General features: G+C 40.5%; 1 protein-coding gene across 1 annotated transcript in view; it reads right to left on the bottom strand.

The window, feature by feature from the left end:
* gphnb (gephyrin b) overlaps window positions 1–17,943 on the bottom strand; it is a 172,067-nt gene that overhangs the window by 63,555 nt on the left and 90,569 nt on the right. The window contains 2 exon segments of the mRNA XM_036582197.1: window positions 10,403–10,537; window positions 14,043–14,315. Coding sequence (XP_036438090.1) covers window positions 10,403–10,537; window positions 14,043–14,315 — 408 coding nt within the window.

The following is a 17,943-nucleotide window of genomic DNA, read 5'->3' as shown; positions in this document are numbered from 1 at the left end:
AATATGTCCCTTATATTTTTATACACTGACCGGCCACTTCATTAACACCACCTCCTTGTTTCTACTCACTGTCCGTTTTATCAGCTCTTCTGACCATATAAGGGCACTTTGTAGTTCTACAGTTACAAACTGTAGTTCATCTGTTTCTGCTGTGTCTGATCCACTCGTACCAGCACAGCACACAGTAACACTGACCACCACGTCAATGTCACTGCAGTGCTGAGAAAGATCCACCACACAAAAATTACCTGCTGTGTGGGGGTCCTATGGGGGTCCTGACCACTGAAGAACAGGGTGAACAAAGTATGCAGATAAACAGTTGGACTACAGTCCCTATATGTATCATATGTCTCATATGTGTCATATATATGCAAATATCTGTAAGTAAATTTTAATGATACCATTTTTATGAGCACGTTTGTAAGTACTTGGCAATGCCGTAATGAATTACCTACTTAGAATTAAGTATTTGTTAGTGTAAATGAGTGCAATGAAGCTTAACAGTTAAATTATTAATATCTAGCTGATTTTAAGTTATGTGCATTAGCTAGCTATGCTACATAAGTTACCTTGGATTGAGTAGCGCTGCAGTTGAGAAGTGTGGGTTTTGTTTTATGCCAGAAAAGCGCTTCTGTACAGCTGTAAGTAAAGTACACTTCACAGTTTTGATCTACATCTGTCTCTTTCAGCAGCAGCAGAGTGACAGCAGGAACCACATCTGAGGCTAACGGATCTGAAGAGCTCACGTTTTGAGTTTTACGTGTTGTTGGAGTCTTTTGTTTGGCTGGTTGAGTTTAAAGTCCTCTAAAGCCAGACAGACACTGTGCCATTTCAGGAGTCTCACGTACTCACAGTGTAAGTTTGAATAGTCCATCAGTACTGAGCTACAGCAGCCTTGTTAACCTGTACCACACTGTGGTGGTGATATATAGAGATAGAACAATACAGTCTCTCTACAGCCTGTCTATGTATTGATGTTTATACCTTGCAATTCTATTCAGTCAGCATACACAGACTTTGGTACCATAAATTTGACATTTTTATGCCTCTGTTTTGTTAGCCTACGCGTCTCCACCCATACTCGGGAAGCGGTTATGATTGTGTTTGTGTGTGTTTAAGAATGGCCTAAAATCACACAGTGTGTCCCTGGCAGGAATTTGCAAGGCAAAATGTTTAAAGTGACCAGTGGCTGTGTGTCCAACTGCCATGGCATCAGAATTACGTCTGTAGGTCTCTAGGTTGACCCTCGTTCATGCCCAGCTCGTATGTTCATTAGCGCGGCAGCATACACTCGGCTTACGTCACATGATATCAGGTGGTATTGGATGTTGGTATTGGTGAATTTTATGAGTATGAGTAAATAAGTACTGAACCGATACTCGATACCAGTAGTAAAACTGATATATCTTTTGTAATTTTGGTATGTCTTATATCTAAAACAGCGCTTGTCCTCAGTCATGTGTAAAGGGTGAATGCCATATTTTGAGGTAAAAAACATGTTTTTCTGCAATTTTTTAACTGCAATAATCTATATATGACTCAGAGATATATTATTTACATGACATTAAATAACACAAAGAAAACAAATGCCAAAAAATATTATAAAATACATAATAAAAGTTGTTGTTGAAATAAAAATTATACTGATGACATCACGTGACTTCCTTTTACCCTATTTTCCAAAGATCTATAAGGAAAGGACATGGTAAGTCCACGGTGTCTTTTCAGTTATCAGACATTTTCTCATTTAGCTCATGATTTCATATGAAGCTTTTAGTTGAAGTCAGTCATATGACCTACTTTATTCTTAGTTAATTGTGAAAAAAATAGAATACAAATGGATTATATTACATATTTAGGTGGATATTCCGCGATATATACTATATATACTATTTCAAAATGATGACGTCTGAAAGGCTAAGAAACACATTCAACCTATTTAAATTTTAAAGGGCTCACTGACTGGTGGCACAGATAAATAAAGGGGAAATCAGAGGCAGAAAAACTAAGTGTGACAGCAGCTCAGTGTAGGCTAAGAGCTCCACTCACCACAGACCATGCTCAGCTTTCACTCTAACACCAGTCACTCAACTCTGCGCTCTCAAATATCCTCTACGGAGTCATTTTAGCTTTACTTGAACATTGGACAACAGAAAAACATCATAAATGCTAAACCTAACCCCAGTCTTAACTGCAGGAACCAAACAGAAATGACCTTGATGCCCGAAGTCTGGAACGTTTTGCTAGCCCTGTATTTAGAGCCGTTTTACTCAGTTTGTCAGGACACTCTGAAAACATACAAGAACACACACATACACACATGAACATGTACACAGAACCACACACACACACACACACACACACACACACACACACACAAAGAGACAAAAATAATTGGGAGAGTAAGAGAGAGAGACAGACAGACAAAGAGACAGACAGCGAGACAGACAAATAGAGAGACAGACAGACTGAGAGAGAGAAAGAGAGAGAGACTGAGAGAGATCCAGAAGCAAAGAATCAAGAGAGAGTACACATGGTGGGATCAAGATAGATAGATAGATAGATAGATAGATAGAGACAAATAGAAAGAGAGAGAGAGATGAACAGATAAAGACAAAGATGAAGAGTTATTTGAGTCCTAAGTACAAATCTCAGAGGAGAGAGCAGCTTGGCAGAGAGAGCCAGAGGACATACGGCCTGTCCAGTCACACACACACACACACGCACGCACACACACACCCACACACACACACACACACACACTCTTATTCAGAGATAAAGGAGTGACACAGTTGGCAGCAGCAGTGAGAGAGTGTGTGATAGAGGAGTGTGTAGAGAGACAGATTCTGCTCAGAGGAAACTGCTGAAAGGCAAGTGGACACTACTCCTCACACAGAGACAAGTGAACCCTCGCCACTCAGAGATGACTCCTCTGAAGGATAGATACACATTCTCATGTTATGTCCATGTAATGGAGTTTCAACACGCTGTAATATTATCAGTAGTGAACCATGACTATTAGCTCAGGCCATTAATTAAAAAATAGAAAAAAAATCGCTGATTTCTGTTTGCATTCCTTTTCCTTGTAGTACACTATATGGACAAAAGTACTGGGACACCTACACATTACACCTACAGGGGCATTTACGACATTCCATTCTAAATCCATAGGCATTAATATGGAGTTGGTCCCACTTCGCAGCAATAACAGCTTCCCCTCTTCTGGGGAAGCTTTCTACAAGATTTTGGAGAGTGTCTGTGGGAATGTTTGTCCATTCATCCAGAAGAGCATTTGTGAGGTCAGACACTAATGTTGGACGAGAGGGCCTGGCTCACAATCTCCGTTCTAGTTCATCCTAAAGGTGTATGATGGGGTTGAGGTCAGGGCTCTGAGAGGGCCAGTCAAGTTTTTCCACACCAAACTCACCCAGCCATGCCTTTATGGACGTTGCTTTGTGCACTGGGGCTCAGTCATGCTGCGACAGAAAAGGGTCTTCCCCAAACTATTTCCACAAAGTTGGAAACACACAATTGTCCAAAATGTCTTGTTATGCTGAAGCATTGAGATTTCCCTTCACTGGAACTAAGGGGTCTAGGCCACCCCCTGAAAAACAACCCCATAGCATTACCCCTCCTCCACGCACTTAATAATCCGATCATAATCTGATTTCTGTAGTTATCTGATTAAGTGGTCATGTAAACAGCATGCTCTGATTCCTGAGGTCGGAGTAAGGTCTAGAAATCTGCTTAAGAAATCCAATAAAGTGAGCTGAATTTTAGCTTTGAGCTCAATAGGTTTCTCAGTGCATGTAAACCCTTACTCTGATTTCTTTCAGATTTCTCAGTCTGCGCATAGGCAAAAACAGACAGCGGTATCAGAAATAAGCAAACAGTGTTTAACACAGCACCCACAAGACAGCATCAAAACACTTTTGGAGTGATGCTAAAACCAACAACATGCCTAGATAATGTATGTTCATACTGTCTGTGAAAGTGACTTGGCATGACGTTTTTGATTACGTTTATGTCTTGTCTTAGTCGGTGAATTTATTGGCCAGTTGCAAAGCAGACATCCAATTACTGCCTGACTCATGTAGAAGTCTTTCTATTATCTGATTACCCAAGTGCATGTAAACAGTATGAATGGATCACTGACAAAAGCTTTTCTGCACTTTTCGGATTATTAAGTGCATGTGAAAGCACTCATTGAAATAAGAGTGTTACTACAGTAGTTTAAATATCACAAGCTTGTATTGATGTGCAGTGAAAAAACGAAGTGGGAGGAGCAGGTGAATGTCTCTGTGAATGATACCAGGGATGAATAAGTACATCATCATCAGTCTTTGTCACTCCATGGATAATGAGAGGGATGTTTTAGGTTTGCCAAAAGGTCAGAACGGATCTGCCCTCTTGCTTGTTAAGCTCCCATAATGTGTGTTAAGCATTTCTGCAGTAGCAGCAGTAGCGTGAAGAACTTTGGCTCAGTGGGGCTTACAGCTGATCAGAGGAGGGTGGGTGCTGTTCATCTGCCAGGTACAATCAGCAATTCCACAAAAATATACTGATAATAAATAATAAATACTGTTAGTGTGCTACAGTATAGTTCTGTTGCTCAACTCAAGTGCTTAGCAACAAAGCAAAGCACTGTAAAGCAGTGTCTGTGATAATCCATGTCTGTTAATGTTAGTTTATGCAAGTTTGAGTGTACACACATACATATAATTAACATAAAGCGAAATGTGAACTTACACAGAGACAGGTTTGGGCAAAATACTTTGAAAAAGTAGTGACCGCTGAATAGTGAATACACTGTACACACATTGATTTATCAGTCTACTCAGGCTTTAGCAGAGCTCAGTAACACTGAGATAAACATCTGATCACATTGATTTATCAGTCTACTCAGGCTTTAGCAGAGCTCAGTAACACTGAGATTAATAACTGATAATCACATTGATTTATCAGTCTACTCAGGCTTTAGCAGAGCTCAGCAACACTGAGATTAATAACTGATGATCACATTGATTTAGCAGTCTACTCAGGCTTTAGCAGAGCTCAGCAACACTGAGATTAATAACTGATGATCACATTGATTTAGCAGTCTACTCAGGCTTTAGCAGAGCTCAGCAACACTGAGATTAATAACTGATGATCACATTGATTTAGCAGTCTGCTCAGGCTTTAGAAGAGCTTAATTTAGTGGGTAAGTATTCTAAAAGTATTTTTCTAAAAAGGTAAAAAATGACTGTATTCTCCATAGTGCTTTACATAATGTAATTTGGACTGAACACAGATACTTAATTTCTACACCTCCTCTGCCCTAAATGGAGCCTGCTGGTCATATTAATCACTCAGAATGTTAAAACCTTAGATTACTCACTGCTGCTTCATGAACATTCAACTGTGTGGTTGTTTAAGACTCTAACGCTCACAATGTACTGAAGCTCCACAGTACACTAAGCAGCAGTGTCACCACTTCCTGTGCTCACAGTACAGCTTTAAGCATTAGCTGTGATTTCCTAGCCTCTAACTGGGCATTTCTGAGTCATCCTCTTTGCCTCCACACTGCTGCTTTCCTTAGCTAACTGACCCTCTCCAGACTCTGTCCTTTAAGCATACCTGACTGACTGGATGTTCACTATCTTAGGCCTTCTGATTTATGGTCTTTCACACACAATACTCAGAATTTGTTTTAACATCCATAATTAAGTTGATGCATATATATGAATTTAGCTCCAAAATAAAATAATACATACATATTTTTGAGTAGGTGTTGAGCAGCTGGCATGGTGTGCATGTATACGTGCCTCTTTTTCAGTCCTTTTAGAAAAGCATTCAAGTAGCACTCATGAACCTGCTTGAGAGAGTGATCCAGACTGTAATTACGCTCACTTTAATGGAATTTGCTGTGAAAAGCGGCTGTGCATTGCAGAGGTCTGGGGCAGAAAAAGTTTGGTGGCAAAACTTTGCATCATGCTCAGCTTTGGTGAACTCTGACATACGACCCACAGGCCCTTTGTATAGCAGCCAAAGACAGTTTAATGAGGAGAACTGCCACTCAATGTCTTCCGGGTTTGTCAGATGCTCAAGGGGCACTTCCAAGCGAATTGAAATGATCTTTTGTACAAAATTTTTGTTTGTGAATGCTAATGAGTTGTACAGACAAATGCACTCAGAGTAGCCTAAAATATCTATATCTGTGATGTCAATGAGCACAAACTGCTTTACTCAGTCAATGAGCTGCTCAGTTCGCCAACCAACAAGCACTTAATTGCAGTAACACCAACCAGCACTCAGTAGCAGTAATGCCAACCAACCAGCACTCAACTGCAGCAATGCTAACCGCTCAGCACTCAGTAGTAGTAATGCCAACCCATCAGCAGTAAGTAGCAGTAATGATAACCAATCAGCACTCAGTAGCAGTAATGCTAATCGATCAGCAGTAAGTATCAGTAATGATAACCAATTACCACTCAGCAGCAATAACGCCAACCAACCAGCATTCAATTGCAGTAATGCTAACCACTCAGCACTCAGTAGCAGTAATGCCAACCAATTAGCACTCAGCAGCAGTAATGCTAACTAATCAACATGCAATAGCAGTAATGCCAACCAATCAGCACTCCGTAGCAGTAATGCCAACCAATTAGCACTCAGTAGCAGTAATGCCAACCAATCAGCACTCAGTAGCAGTAATGTTAATGTTCTACTGCTTAAAACCTTTGTTGCTGTTGAAAAACAGAAAGATATTTGTAAATTTTCATTGATATTTTAATAGAACACACCTTCTTTCCAAAATTAAAGATCTTTTCATTCGTTTCATTTTAATTTTTTAGCCGTTTAGTTCCATTCTCTCTCCCATTTAGCTTCATTCTCTCTACCATTTACGACTTGGCCTTCTCTAGTATTTTGCAGTCATTTTTCTGGTGTAGTGGGAGAAATACTATTTGAGCACGACTTCACAGGCTCCCCACAAACTCTGTAGCAGCACTGAATATCCAAAACAGAAGAAAAGCTTATTTAACCACAAACCCTTTAACATTTCTTGCTAGCGATAAATACGCGACAAAGGGCCCAGATAACAAACATATATCGGTCTGCTGGCTTGATAAGGTCGGCACCCTGCTGAATGTATGGCACTGGTGGGCCACCCTCAGACCACCCAGATTACTGTCCTGTGTCAAACTAGTTTTTAATCTCCTCAACCAGATTTGCTAACTGTGATGTTAGCTCATTGGCTAACTGCAGTTGTACACACAGTTGATGTGTGTATGTATATATATATATATATATATATATATATATGTTAATATGTTATGTTCACTTTTGTGTTTCTAAGGTTTATGGTTAGCGGGTTAGCCAGCTTGCTAACTGCTATGTAAGCTCTTTGGCTGACCACAGCAGCGAGTCACAGCTTCTGCTGCCAGCCCTGCTGAAAAAAAACAGCACAGACCAGCAAGCATTCCATGCAGGTCTATGCTGGTCTGTACTGGTTTATGCTGGTCTAGTGCTGGTCTGGGGCTGGTTTAGCTTGTTAACCAGTGTGTTCATGCTGGTTGACCAGCATTCTAGCATCAAAACACAAATATGCCAGTTTTGGTGGTGATCAGCATATTAACTGCCACTGCCACTGACCAGCACACCAGCACTGAAAACACAGCATATGCTGTTTTGCTGTTGATGCTGGTCTATGCTGGTTTTTCTAGCAGATAATCTTGCCAGTTATCTATATATTTTTGCTACAAATCAATTGCTAACTGCACCAAAACAAAGCTGCATCAAGGCAAACGGGGGCTACTTTAAAAAAATCCAAAATAGAGTTTAGAATATGACATTTTGGTCATTGCATAATTCCATATGAATTATTTTATACTTCAGGGTTCATGAATAATAAAGAAGGTTTGCAGAGTGTATATATGCAACGTTAGCATGATATCAGGATAAATGTGTCTACAGCACATCTCCGCACAACTCACGGGTTAACTGTTGCACACCTGCCTGCGTGGCTAATAGGATCTCATACCTGTCCAAGCTCTGCCGGCTTACGGCTGCACAGCCGTCTCTATGGAAACCCCTGATTCCATGGCAACCGTCTGCTGTTCGCACAACGTGCTGGGAGACGCGATAGCGACACATGAGGTGACAAGTGAACACTTCTCTTCCAGTGGAGCGTTGGAGGCCAGACTGTGTCTCAGAGCGGAGTGTGTTCAGGATTGCTTTTTTTCAAATTAGCTTTGATTAATTATGAATCTACATACTCTCTGTGGGAATTCAGGCTGCACAATATATCATTTGTTAATCATTATAGCAGCATTTGCAATATGCATTTCACACAGGGACAAAATATAGAGGGAAGATATATCCTCATATGCCTAATGAAGGCCCTCTAACAAATCATGTGCTGTGAGCATCCTGACTAGGCCCAGTGATAGACCTGAATCATGAGTGGGACATCTGGAAAAAAAAGGGGGTGGTGGCTGGCAGAAAAAAGGAAAACAGGAAAATTATGGGGCACAAAATATACAGTAGCTCTATCCTAAGGGGTCACATATTCAGAAGCCACTCAACAGGAGAAGAATTTTTACAGAAAAACACCAGTTTGGTTTCACTTTTTCAGTGTTTTTGTTGCTTGTCTGTAGAAGCAATTATAACATTTTTGTGGGGCATGATGAGTGGTTGGTGGGACACTGCTCCTTTAAATAATCCCCTCATGCTGGGCCTGATCCTGGCCAATCTCAGATATTTCAAATGAGTTTCTGTAGGTGTTTCTAATAACCGAGATGTTCTCATGGGTCAGAATAATGCAGCCCATAGCTTTAGTGACTGCATGTATTTTTGTGTTTTGGTCTATTTAGTCATAAGATTTTAATATTGAATGTAAACTTAAGCAGTCATATTGGGTAAGCCAATGATAAAAATGGGTGGGCCTAGGTCCATTGGGGCCAATCACAGCACTACCACTGGTGCAGGGGCAGATGTTTTTATAAAAAAGGTACTACAGCAAAAACACACCCATATGAAACAAAGCGAATGCCACGTTTAGTAGCTTATGAATGCCTCAAAGAAAGCTGATGAATAACTTTCAAGGATGTGATGCTGAGAAGTTCACACACATTTTTCAATCTAGTGCTCTAAAAGACAAGTTTGAATGACTGTTTCCTACTGGACATATTAAAAGTGGTGTATGGTAGTGCGTACACATGGAAGTGCAGCTAGCCAAACAAAAACCATAATAGCTGTGGCCAGCTTAGCCTGTTAGGCTGTAGATATCCAAAGTGCGGTGTACATATGGGTGGCGCATCCCAGGCTGAGACTAGCTAATCTATAGCTAATCTATAATATTACGTTTTGTTTTTAGTTTTGCCCAGATATCACAATCACAGTATATTACAGTATAAGTTGATACTGCATTCACACTGCAGTGGAAAATCCAAGGGCTTCTTCATTGCATGGCATGCCGTACAGTTCAAGATGTATCTCTTCCAGCACCCTAGATGGCGCTACACTGTTTCTGTTCAAGGCACCAGTCAGTAGAAACAACAATGTGTATTTACATAAACCTCTTTAGCTGCTCAACTTCAGTTCAACATACATTATATGTTCATTATATGTTTAAAAGTTTGCAGACACCCTCTAAATAGTGAATTCAGCCACTTTAGGGTCACCAATTGCTGACACAGGTGTGCACACAGCACGCACCTCCATAGAAAAACACGGACCAATCCAATGGAATGCTCTGGAGCAGCTGCACGTGAGCCTGAGGACACCAGGCTGGAGGGGTGTAAAGCACCCCAGCATTGGGCTGTGGAGCAGTGGAACTGCATTCTCTGGAGTGATGAAGCTCCATCCAATACCTTTGGCATGAGCTGGAGCGTCCAGAACTGATCATCCACCATCAGCACCTGACCTCACTAATGCTCGATCAAATCCTCACAGCAATGTTCCCACGTCTAGTGTAAAGCCTTCCCAGAAGAGTAGAGGCTGTTTACTGCAGCAAAGGAGGACAAACTCCTTATTTACAACCTTGATTTCAGAAGAAACGTTGGTGTCTACACACTTTTGAACATATGCTGTACGTTGTTTGGCAGCGTTAGCCTAAATATTTAGAGACTTTCAACTGCTGAGGTTACGTTCACTCAGATGTTTCGTAGCTGCATGTTGTGTTGGATTAGAAGTGTGAACGCAGTCTAACCACCGAAAAAGGAAGAAAGCCCCCCAGCTACACCCCTTCTACACACACGCACCCACACAAACACACAAGCTTCGTATGGAATAGGGTGTGTGAGCAGAGAGGGCTGTGGCAGCGGAGTGTGTTTGTTTTTTTTTGCGGAGGGAAGCAGAGGAAGAGCAGACAGGAAGCGGACAGTGTGGGGACAGGAAATAAGAAGTGCTTCGTTCTTACTTTGGGCGTGGGGCAGGAGGCCGTGGAGAGGCGTGATGTGGCCTGGGCCCGAGGAGACTCCGAGGGCGTGGTGCTGAGGGACGCCGTATCCCGGGGCAAAACCTGCACTCCCCGAGAGATGATGGAGTCTGGAATCTAAAATATACACACAGGAGATACACTACATTACACTATAAAAGGGCTAATGATCGCTTGGCTAGTGGAACCATCTTAAATCTAGTCTAGTTTTGTCATTATGATTGATTTGGAAGCATTGTACCTGTGCTTTTATTTGTGATAACAATGGGTGTCTTTCACAATAACTGTGTCTGTAAGATAATTTTTGTTTAGTCAGATTCTGAAGAAGAGACTGACCGCTGGACTGCACCAAATTCCTAACCTATTGCACGCTTTTTTCATGGCAGCTGTGAACAACTAAACAAAAAGAATATAATCCAGCAAACAAGATGGGCTGTGAAATGCTTTATCGGCTGGTTGAAAAAAAAAACAACATTCAGGTCAATCTGGCAAATATGGAAGAAGCTGAAGGGAACTTGGGAACTGAAGGGATACTGCAATAGTTTTACAGCTCTATATGTAATGCAAAATTCTACTACTTCTTTTGGTGGAAGAAATTATCTCTATTAAAACATCTTTAATACAAGAGTTCGGGCTGCTGCTTTACTTCTCTTATGGTGCTTTTATCTTTTATGGAAAGAAGAAATGTACCATAAGAAACCTACACTTCCTGTAATGAATTACAATCTGTCAGAATGACATTATAACATTTTTAAAATAAAACAAGTCATATCATTACATTTTTTGTAGATTATTGTTATCGGTCAGAACTGTGTGGTTCATATGAACATTATAGAGCATTATAGAGTGCTTTTTAAATGAAACGATAGAAGCCATATCAGACCCTACTCTTCCTGTAGTGTATTACTATCTGTCAGAATGACCACATAACCTATATGGCCAAAAGTATGTGGACACCTGACTACCTATATAACTATACCTATATATCTTGTTGCACATCCTACAAAATCATTGGCATTAATATGAAATTGCCCCCCTCTTTGCAGCTATAACAGTCTGCACTCTTCTGGGAAGCTTTCCACAAGATTTTGCATTGTGTCTGTGGGAATATTTGCCCATTCAGTCAAAAGAGCATTTGTGAGGTCAGGCGCTGATGTTGAACAATGTTCACAGTCAACGTTCCAATTCTTCCCAAATGTGGATAGTGGGGTTGAGGTCAGGGCTCTGTGCAGGCCACTGGAGTCCCTCCACAGCAAACAGTCCCAGACCACTCTCTCTCCTTCACTTTACAGTCAGCACTGTGCATTCCGATAGGTAGCGTTCTCCTGGCATCTCCCAAACTTGTCCATCAGACTACCAGATTTTGAAGCATGTTTCATGACTACAAGAACATATCTCCACTGCTTCAGAGTCCAGTGACGTTGTGCTTTACACCACTCCAGCTGACGCTTGGCATAGTGATCTTAGGCTTGTACACAGCTGGCAATGGGAGCCCAGTTCCTAATGCAAAGCTCTTGAGCTGATATTGCTTAGCTCAGTTTAGTTGTAGTTGCACTTACAGTTGTCTGGGGCAGATTTAGCAGGACAGAAAGATCTCACACTGACTTTTGACAAAGGTGGCATCCAATGACAGTGCCATGTTTAAGCTCTTCAGTACAACCCATTCTGCTAGTGTTTGTCTATGGAGATTACATAGCTAAGTCCTTGATTTTATACACCTGTTAGCAAAGAGTGTGGCTGAAACACCTGAACCCTACTTGTGGCCATATAGTGTAAATGATATGAATACTACAGAGCATTTTAGAGCACATTTTAAATGAAACAATAAAAGCCACATCACCCCCTACACTTCACGTAGTGTATTACAGTCTGTTAGAATATCTGTGTGGATCATATGAAAATTATAGAGGGCTTTTTAAATGAAACAATAGATACCATATAGATACTACACTTCCTGTAGTGTATTACAGTCTGTCTGAATAACACACATAGATGATCTGAATATTATAGAGCATTAAAGAGCACTTTTGTAAAGAGCACATTAGCAGTGCGACAACAATATAGCAATGTACCATTTCCTCAAAATCGACATCACTGACTAGTAATCTACTTTCTCGGCTAATAGTTTGAGCTCTACGCATGTTCAGGTTATACAGCAGACAGGTGGACTGGATGCTGGTTGGCTGAACATACCTGTCAGTTTCTGGAGGGCATGACAGTAAAATCATGGGGTGGATGGAGATGGTCCGGCCACAATGGTGATTTTAGGTGAATGAAAGGTGCGCACACACACACACACACACACACACACACACACACACACACACACACACAAAACACGCCCAGACCAATATATTATGAATATAAAAACACACATGCAACAACAAAACAGGAGGATGAATGAATTTCACAAGACAGTACAAACAAGTGGAGCCCTAACATCTGCAATGTTGTTCATATTCCATTACACAAATAGCAGCCTAAAGAAATTATAAAACGAAGATGGGATAAGATATGGGCAACATTTATAGCACCCATATTCTACATTCTACCATTTCTACTTATTATGTTTGTGTGGTTTTTTGTACCCAAAACATGCCATAATTAGTTTTTATATGACCATTTTCCAATGTTACTGTGCCTTTAAGACTGATCAGCGCAAATGTGCTTTGTTCTGATTTGTTGCCCTGTATTGTGCCTCATTCAAAAAGAAGTATGGGATTAAATATGGAATAGATTATTAAGTTCAGCCTAAAATCATCAGGGCAATAAATGGTAGCAATAATTTTGACTGTCTGCAGGAACAACACTGCACATCACTTCACTGGGAATGAGTGGCTGCTACAGGTTGCACGGGTGGTCATAGGGACATGGGAAGTGGGGGCAATCCTAAAATCTGAGCACCCCCAAATTTTAGGATTGTAACTGCAAAAAATCAAAATAATAAAATGTTTTGAACTTTATAACAGTTTGAGCATAGTAAAGACATGTGTTCTAGTTTTAGAATGGAATTTGTATTTTAATATTTTATTAATATTGTGGTTTAAATAGTGGTTTAATTATTTTTAAAATCTGCAGTACTTGTGCACTGTTTAAGTGAAAGTGTATTGTGAGCCGACAACTGGTGGCACTAAAACACATGCAGGTTAAGGCGCAAAGTGAGAAAGCCTATGCAGAGTTTTAGGCCGGTAAGCCCCAAAGAAGCCTAATACTGTTTTTAAACTTTATTTCCTTCTCGGGGTGCATTCCAATATTAATATAATGCCATCTGCCTCGTTATAGCACTGCATGACACATTCTGATGTAAATTAGCAAAAAAATTAAAGGCAAATCATTTAGCATGATGTCATCGTTCACATCACATATATGCTACTTAAAATTTTAGCACGCTCATCTTAAAACATCCTCCCGCATCCCTGGGTGGTCATGCAAATGTGTTGAGGTTTGTGACATCATAATTTAATAATGTTTATACAGTAAATTAAACTATTTATTTATTAAAGAAAGTCAGGAAAATTCAGTTTTCTGTGATAAGGACCCTTATCTGTCCATTTTCAATAAAAAATGCATAAATATTTATAACACCAGCCCTGCCTGTTCACTCCTTCCCCTTTAGCAGTACCTTGGCGGCGATGGACGCGGCGGTGATGTGTGAGGATGAACTGTCCTCAGCAGAAGCGACGCCGCTGTCCTTCTTCTCCTCCTCTTCCTCCTCACACTGCACTCCTTTATCCTCAGTTTGGCGGTGAGGGCTGGAGACTGGGGGCGGAGACAGGGGTGGCGGGGGAGAAGGCAAATCCTCCAGCTCGTTCACCACCTCCTTCACTTTAACCACAGCCTCACGCAGCAGGTCAATGGCATGGGGCAGAGCGGGCAGGATGAACTGGAAACACTCCTGCAGGAGACAGTAGTGGGCGTTAATGTGCATTTGTAAGGTCGTCTAATAAAGCAATAAGCCACGAGAGGCTGTGCGATTTTTTATTACTGGGAAGGGTGTTCTTATTAAAGTAATTTATTATTAATAATAATGAACATGAACAAGTATTCTGCCAAGAAATAGTTTAGAGCATAGTATCGTTGCCAAGCAACAATGGACCACTAAATGAGGAGAACGTTCAGTCGCCCATCCCTGTATATTGCTGTCATTTCATTAACTTTTTAACTTTTTATTGTATAACAATGAACATATGGAACACAGCACTGTTTAATACAGAACCTTTTGATTTAAAAGTACTTTTTGGTCACCAAATTATCACCATGAGTCTTATTTAGCACCAATCCAGTGGTGCCCCTCTTCTCGTGCCGGGGCTGGATCTCATACAGCTCCCTGCTCCCTAAATAGTGCACTAGACAAAAATTTATACTATCTTCTGCACCACAACGATGCAAAATATAGCTAAGAAATAGTCATTTGGGACACATCCATACTCGATAAATAATGCACTATTTGGCTGTAGAGCAATTTCTAAACTTTCATAGCTAGCATACTTTTTAGGGAGTATGGAACCGTTTGGGATTCAGCCTGGTTTGACGTTACCTCTGACTGAAACATGATCATTTGAAGCGTGTAAGTCATTCAAGTGACATACTTTAGACTTTTATACTGCAGTTTTACAGTTAATCATACTGTACGTACTTTAATTCAACCCTGTGATATTAATGATGAAGTTTTTTAGGCTGTTAACTATCTTTTAGCCTGTTAGCTAGCTGACCAGCCTACTTCTAGTTAAGAACATTAGTTTCCAGTCCCTCAGTTTAAACAAAAAACTGGTTCTTATTTCATCAATATACTCGGTGGTCCATGTGAGCAGCATGACAGTCAGAGATTATTTCATCTACAGCACAAGGGTTTTTTGTGCCATGGTGTAGTAATATACAATTAAGCTGGTGTGAGGTGGTCATGGTTGAGATGTAAAGCCAGTCGGAGTGGTTTAATGTGAAATGGTTTGTTGTACAGAGACTTCAGATTTTAGAGAGACCAATCAGATTTTTTATTTATATATTTATATTTTGGTGGTGATAGGAACCAAAGATCTCAATGCAACACAGATATGGTCATTTTATTTACTATCCAAAACCACCAGTGAACTTACACATGCCTTCTGAGTTATTATATGTAATGCTGATAATAAAAATAAGTAATTTTTCATGCTCAAAGTAGAACATCTGATATAAAATACATCTATTTCCTTGTTTTAACATCTTGCATGTACCATAAAACAATATTTTAGACTTCAGGCAGAATATTCATAACCACTTCACAGCCATATAATAGCTTTCTGTGAGGGAGCTTTTAGAGGTGGATGTCTGGTTCCTATCACCACCACTGTGAACAATTCTGACTCGGTTAGTTTCTCTAGAACAGAGCATTTCACACCAAACCACTCTGAATGACTTTCTTAACATTTCAACTATTTAATGATGCGATTCGTTTAAACTGTGTAATTCCTGTTTAATAATGTAAATGTTGGGTCATAAAACACTAGGTCCGACAATTATGTCTGTAAATGGCTGACAAGCATTCAAAATGAGATGCTAGACAAAACTAATAGATTATAGATTGTTAACAATATCAATTAATGACAAAAAGCCCTTTGCCTGCCAGACATTCTAAAAGCGGACCACTGCTGTACACTGCATTCCCCTGTGTGTATATCGCAGGTTCTTGCAGTTTGGCCATGGCAGTGTGGTGCTGGCATTCAGACTGCCAAATCTTCTGTTCTTTGAGGAATTGAAGGGTGTGAGTAATTATTCATCTTGGTGTCTATTTTAAGCATCAGTTAATGTATATTTTATCAATGCCGCCCAAACTAGGCCTCAAACGGAATGAAGTTTAAAGATATTACTTCTAACTGTACTTTTGTACATATATATATATCTGTTGTTGGGTTCTTCAACTGTTCTACTGTTACAAACAAGACATCATAAAATATTTTTTGGTGCTATGTAGACCTTTTCGATAGAACCATGTACAGCACATTCTCCATTAATCTAAAGAACATTTTCATTATGCAAGGAACCCTTTAAGCATGTAAATGGTTCTTTAATTGTTCATAGTTCTATATAGAACCATTGCCTTCACTAAAGAACCCTTAAAGAACCATAAAGAGTGTAGTACATAAAACAAACACAAAGATAAGGATCATTTGCAAGAAGTGAAAGCTTCAGGGCGGATTCTGTCCTATACTGTACACAGGACACAGAGAGGGCGGGAGGGAGGGAGAGAGAGAGAGAGAGAGAGAGAGAGAGAGAGAAAGAGAGATGAAAGAGGTGGGATGGATGGTTATCTGCTGCTCGTGTTCAACACAGCAATACATCATGCCCTGGGGTGGACAGTGAAAAGAAAAAACCCTACTCCACATGTTGTAATGTTTGTATTCACATGCTTACGGCCTAGAGAGAGAGACAGAGAGAGAGAGAGAGAGCATTTGTGGAGATAAAGCAAGAAAGTAAGCAAGTGAGTACGAGAGTAAGAGAGAAAGAGAGAGATGAAAAGAAGAGAGAGAGCATATGTAGAGAGAGAAAGGAAGCAAGAGAGAGAAAGAGAAGAGAGAGAGAAAGAGCATACAACAGAGAAAGGAAGAGTGAGAGAGTAAGAGAAAGAGAAAGAAAGTAGAGAGAGAGAGACTGAGAGTGAGAGAGAATGAGAAAGAGAGAGAAAGAGTCAGAGCTGAAGAGGGACAGAAAGAGAGAGTGAGAGCCAGTTAAAGAGAGAGAGAGTGATGAAGTGAGAGACAGAGACATAGAAAAAACAAAAAATAATATGTGACATTCATTTAATAAACATCATGTGCTCACTCATCCGTGTTTTAGCAGAATTTCACCCCGATCTGCTGCCTCTGACTTCCTCTCCCTCAGAACTAAAGCTCAGCTCAGACTGTAAAACTCAGGAGCGGCTCATTCAGATCTTCAGGACGTCAAGAGGATCATAAAATCAATAAAGTCATGTGGTGTGTGAGACTCATTAAGGAGCAGCTCCTGCCACCCGGATCCCTTACATTCACACTCAATTACACTTTCATACCGTATACAGTCTAATAAATGCCAGGCGGCTCCTCGCTCGCCCGACCGCAGGAGCTGCAGGGACGCTAATACGGCAGCAGATGGGTGGAGGGAGTGTGATTGATTCTTAAAGAACAGGAGACTACAGTAATGATGAAGAGTCTGTAAGCAGACAGAAACAGATGGGAAGGAGGCTGGAGGAGAGAGAGAGGGAGACAGACAGAGAAAGAAGAGATAGACAGAGAGAAAAAATAGAAAAGACATTGAGGTAGAAAAAGAGAGGGAGAGAGAGAGGGAGACAGACAGAGAGGATAGAGAAAGAAGAAACAGAAAAAAGAGTGAGGTAGAAAAAGAGGGAGAGAGAAAGACAGAGAGAGAAAGAGGGAGAGAGAGAAAGAGAAAAAAGACAAAAGAAAAGCAAGTGAGCTAGAGAGGGAGAGAGAAGTGTAGAGATACACAGAGAGAAAGAGAGAGAGAGAGAGAGAGAGAGAGAGAGAGAAAGAGACAGAGAAAGAAGAAAC

The sequence above is a fragment of the Colossoma macropomum genome, unplaced genomic scaffold (genome assembly GCF_904425465.1).
Source record: "Colossoma macropomum unplaced genomic scaffold, Colossoma_macropomum, whole genome shotgun sequence".
NCBI classification, from domain to species: domain Eukaryota; kingdom Metazoa; phylum Chordata; class Actinopteri; order Characiformes; family Serrasalmidae; genus Colossoma; species Colossoma macropomum.
Note: the sequence above shows the minus strand (reverse complement) of the source record. Positions and strands in the feature narration are given on the sequence as shown.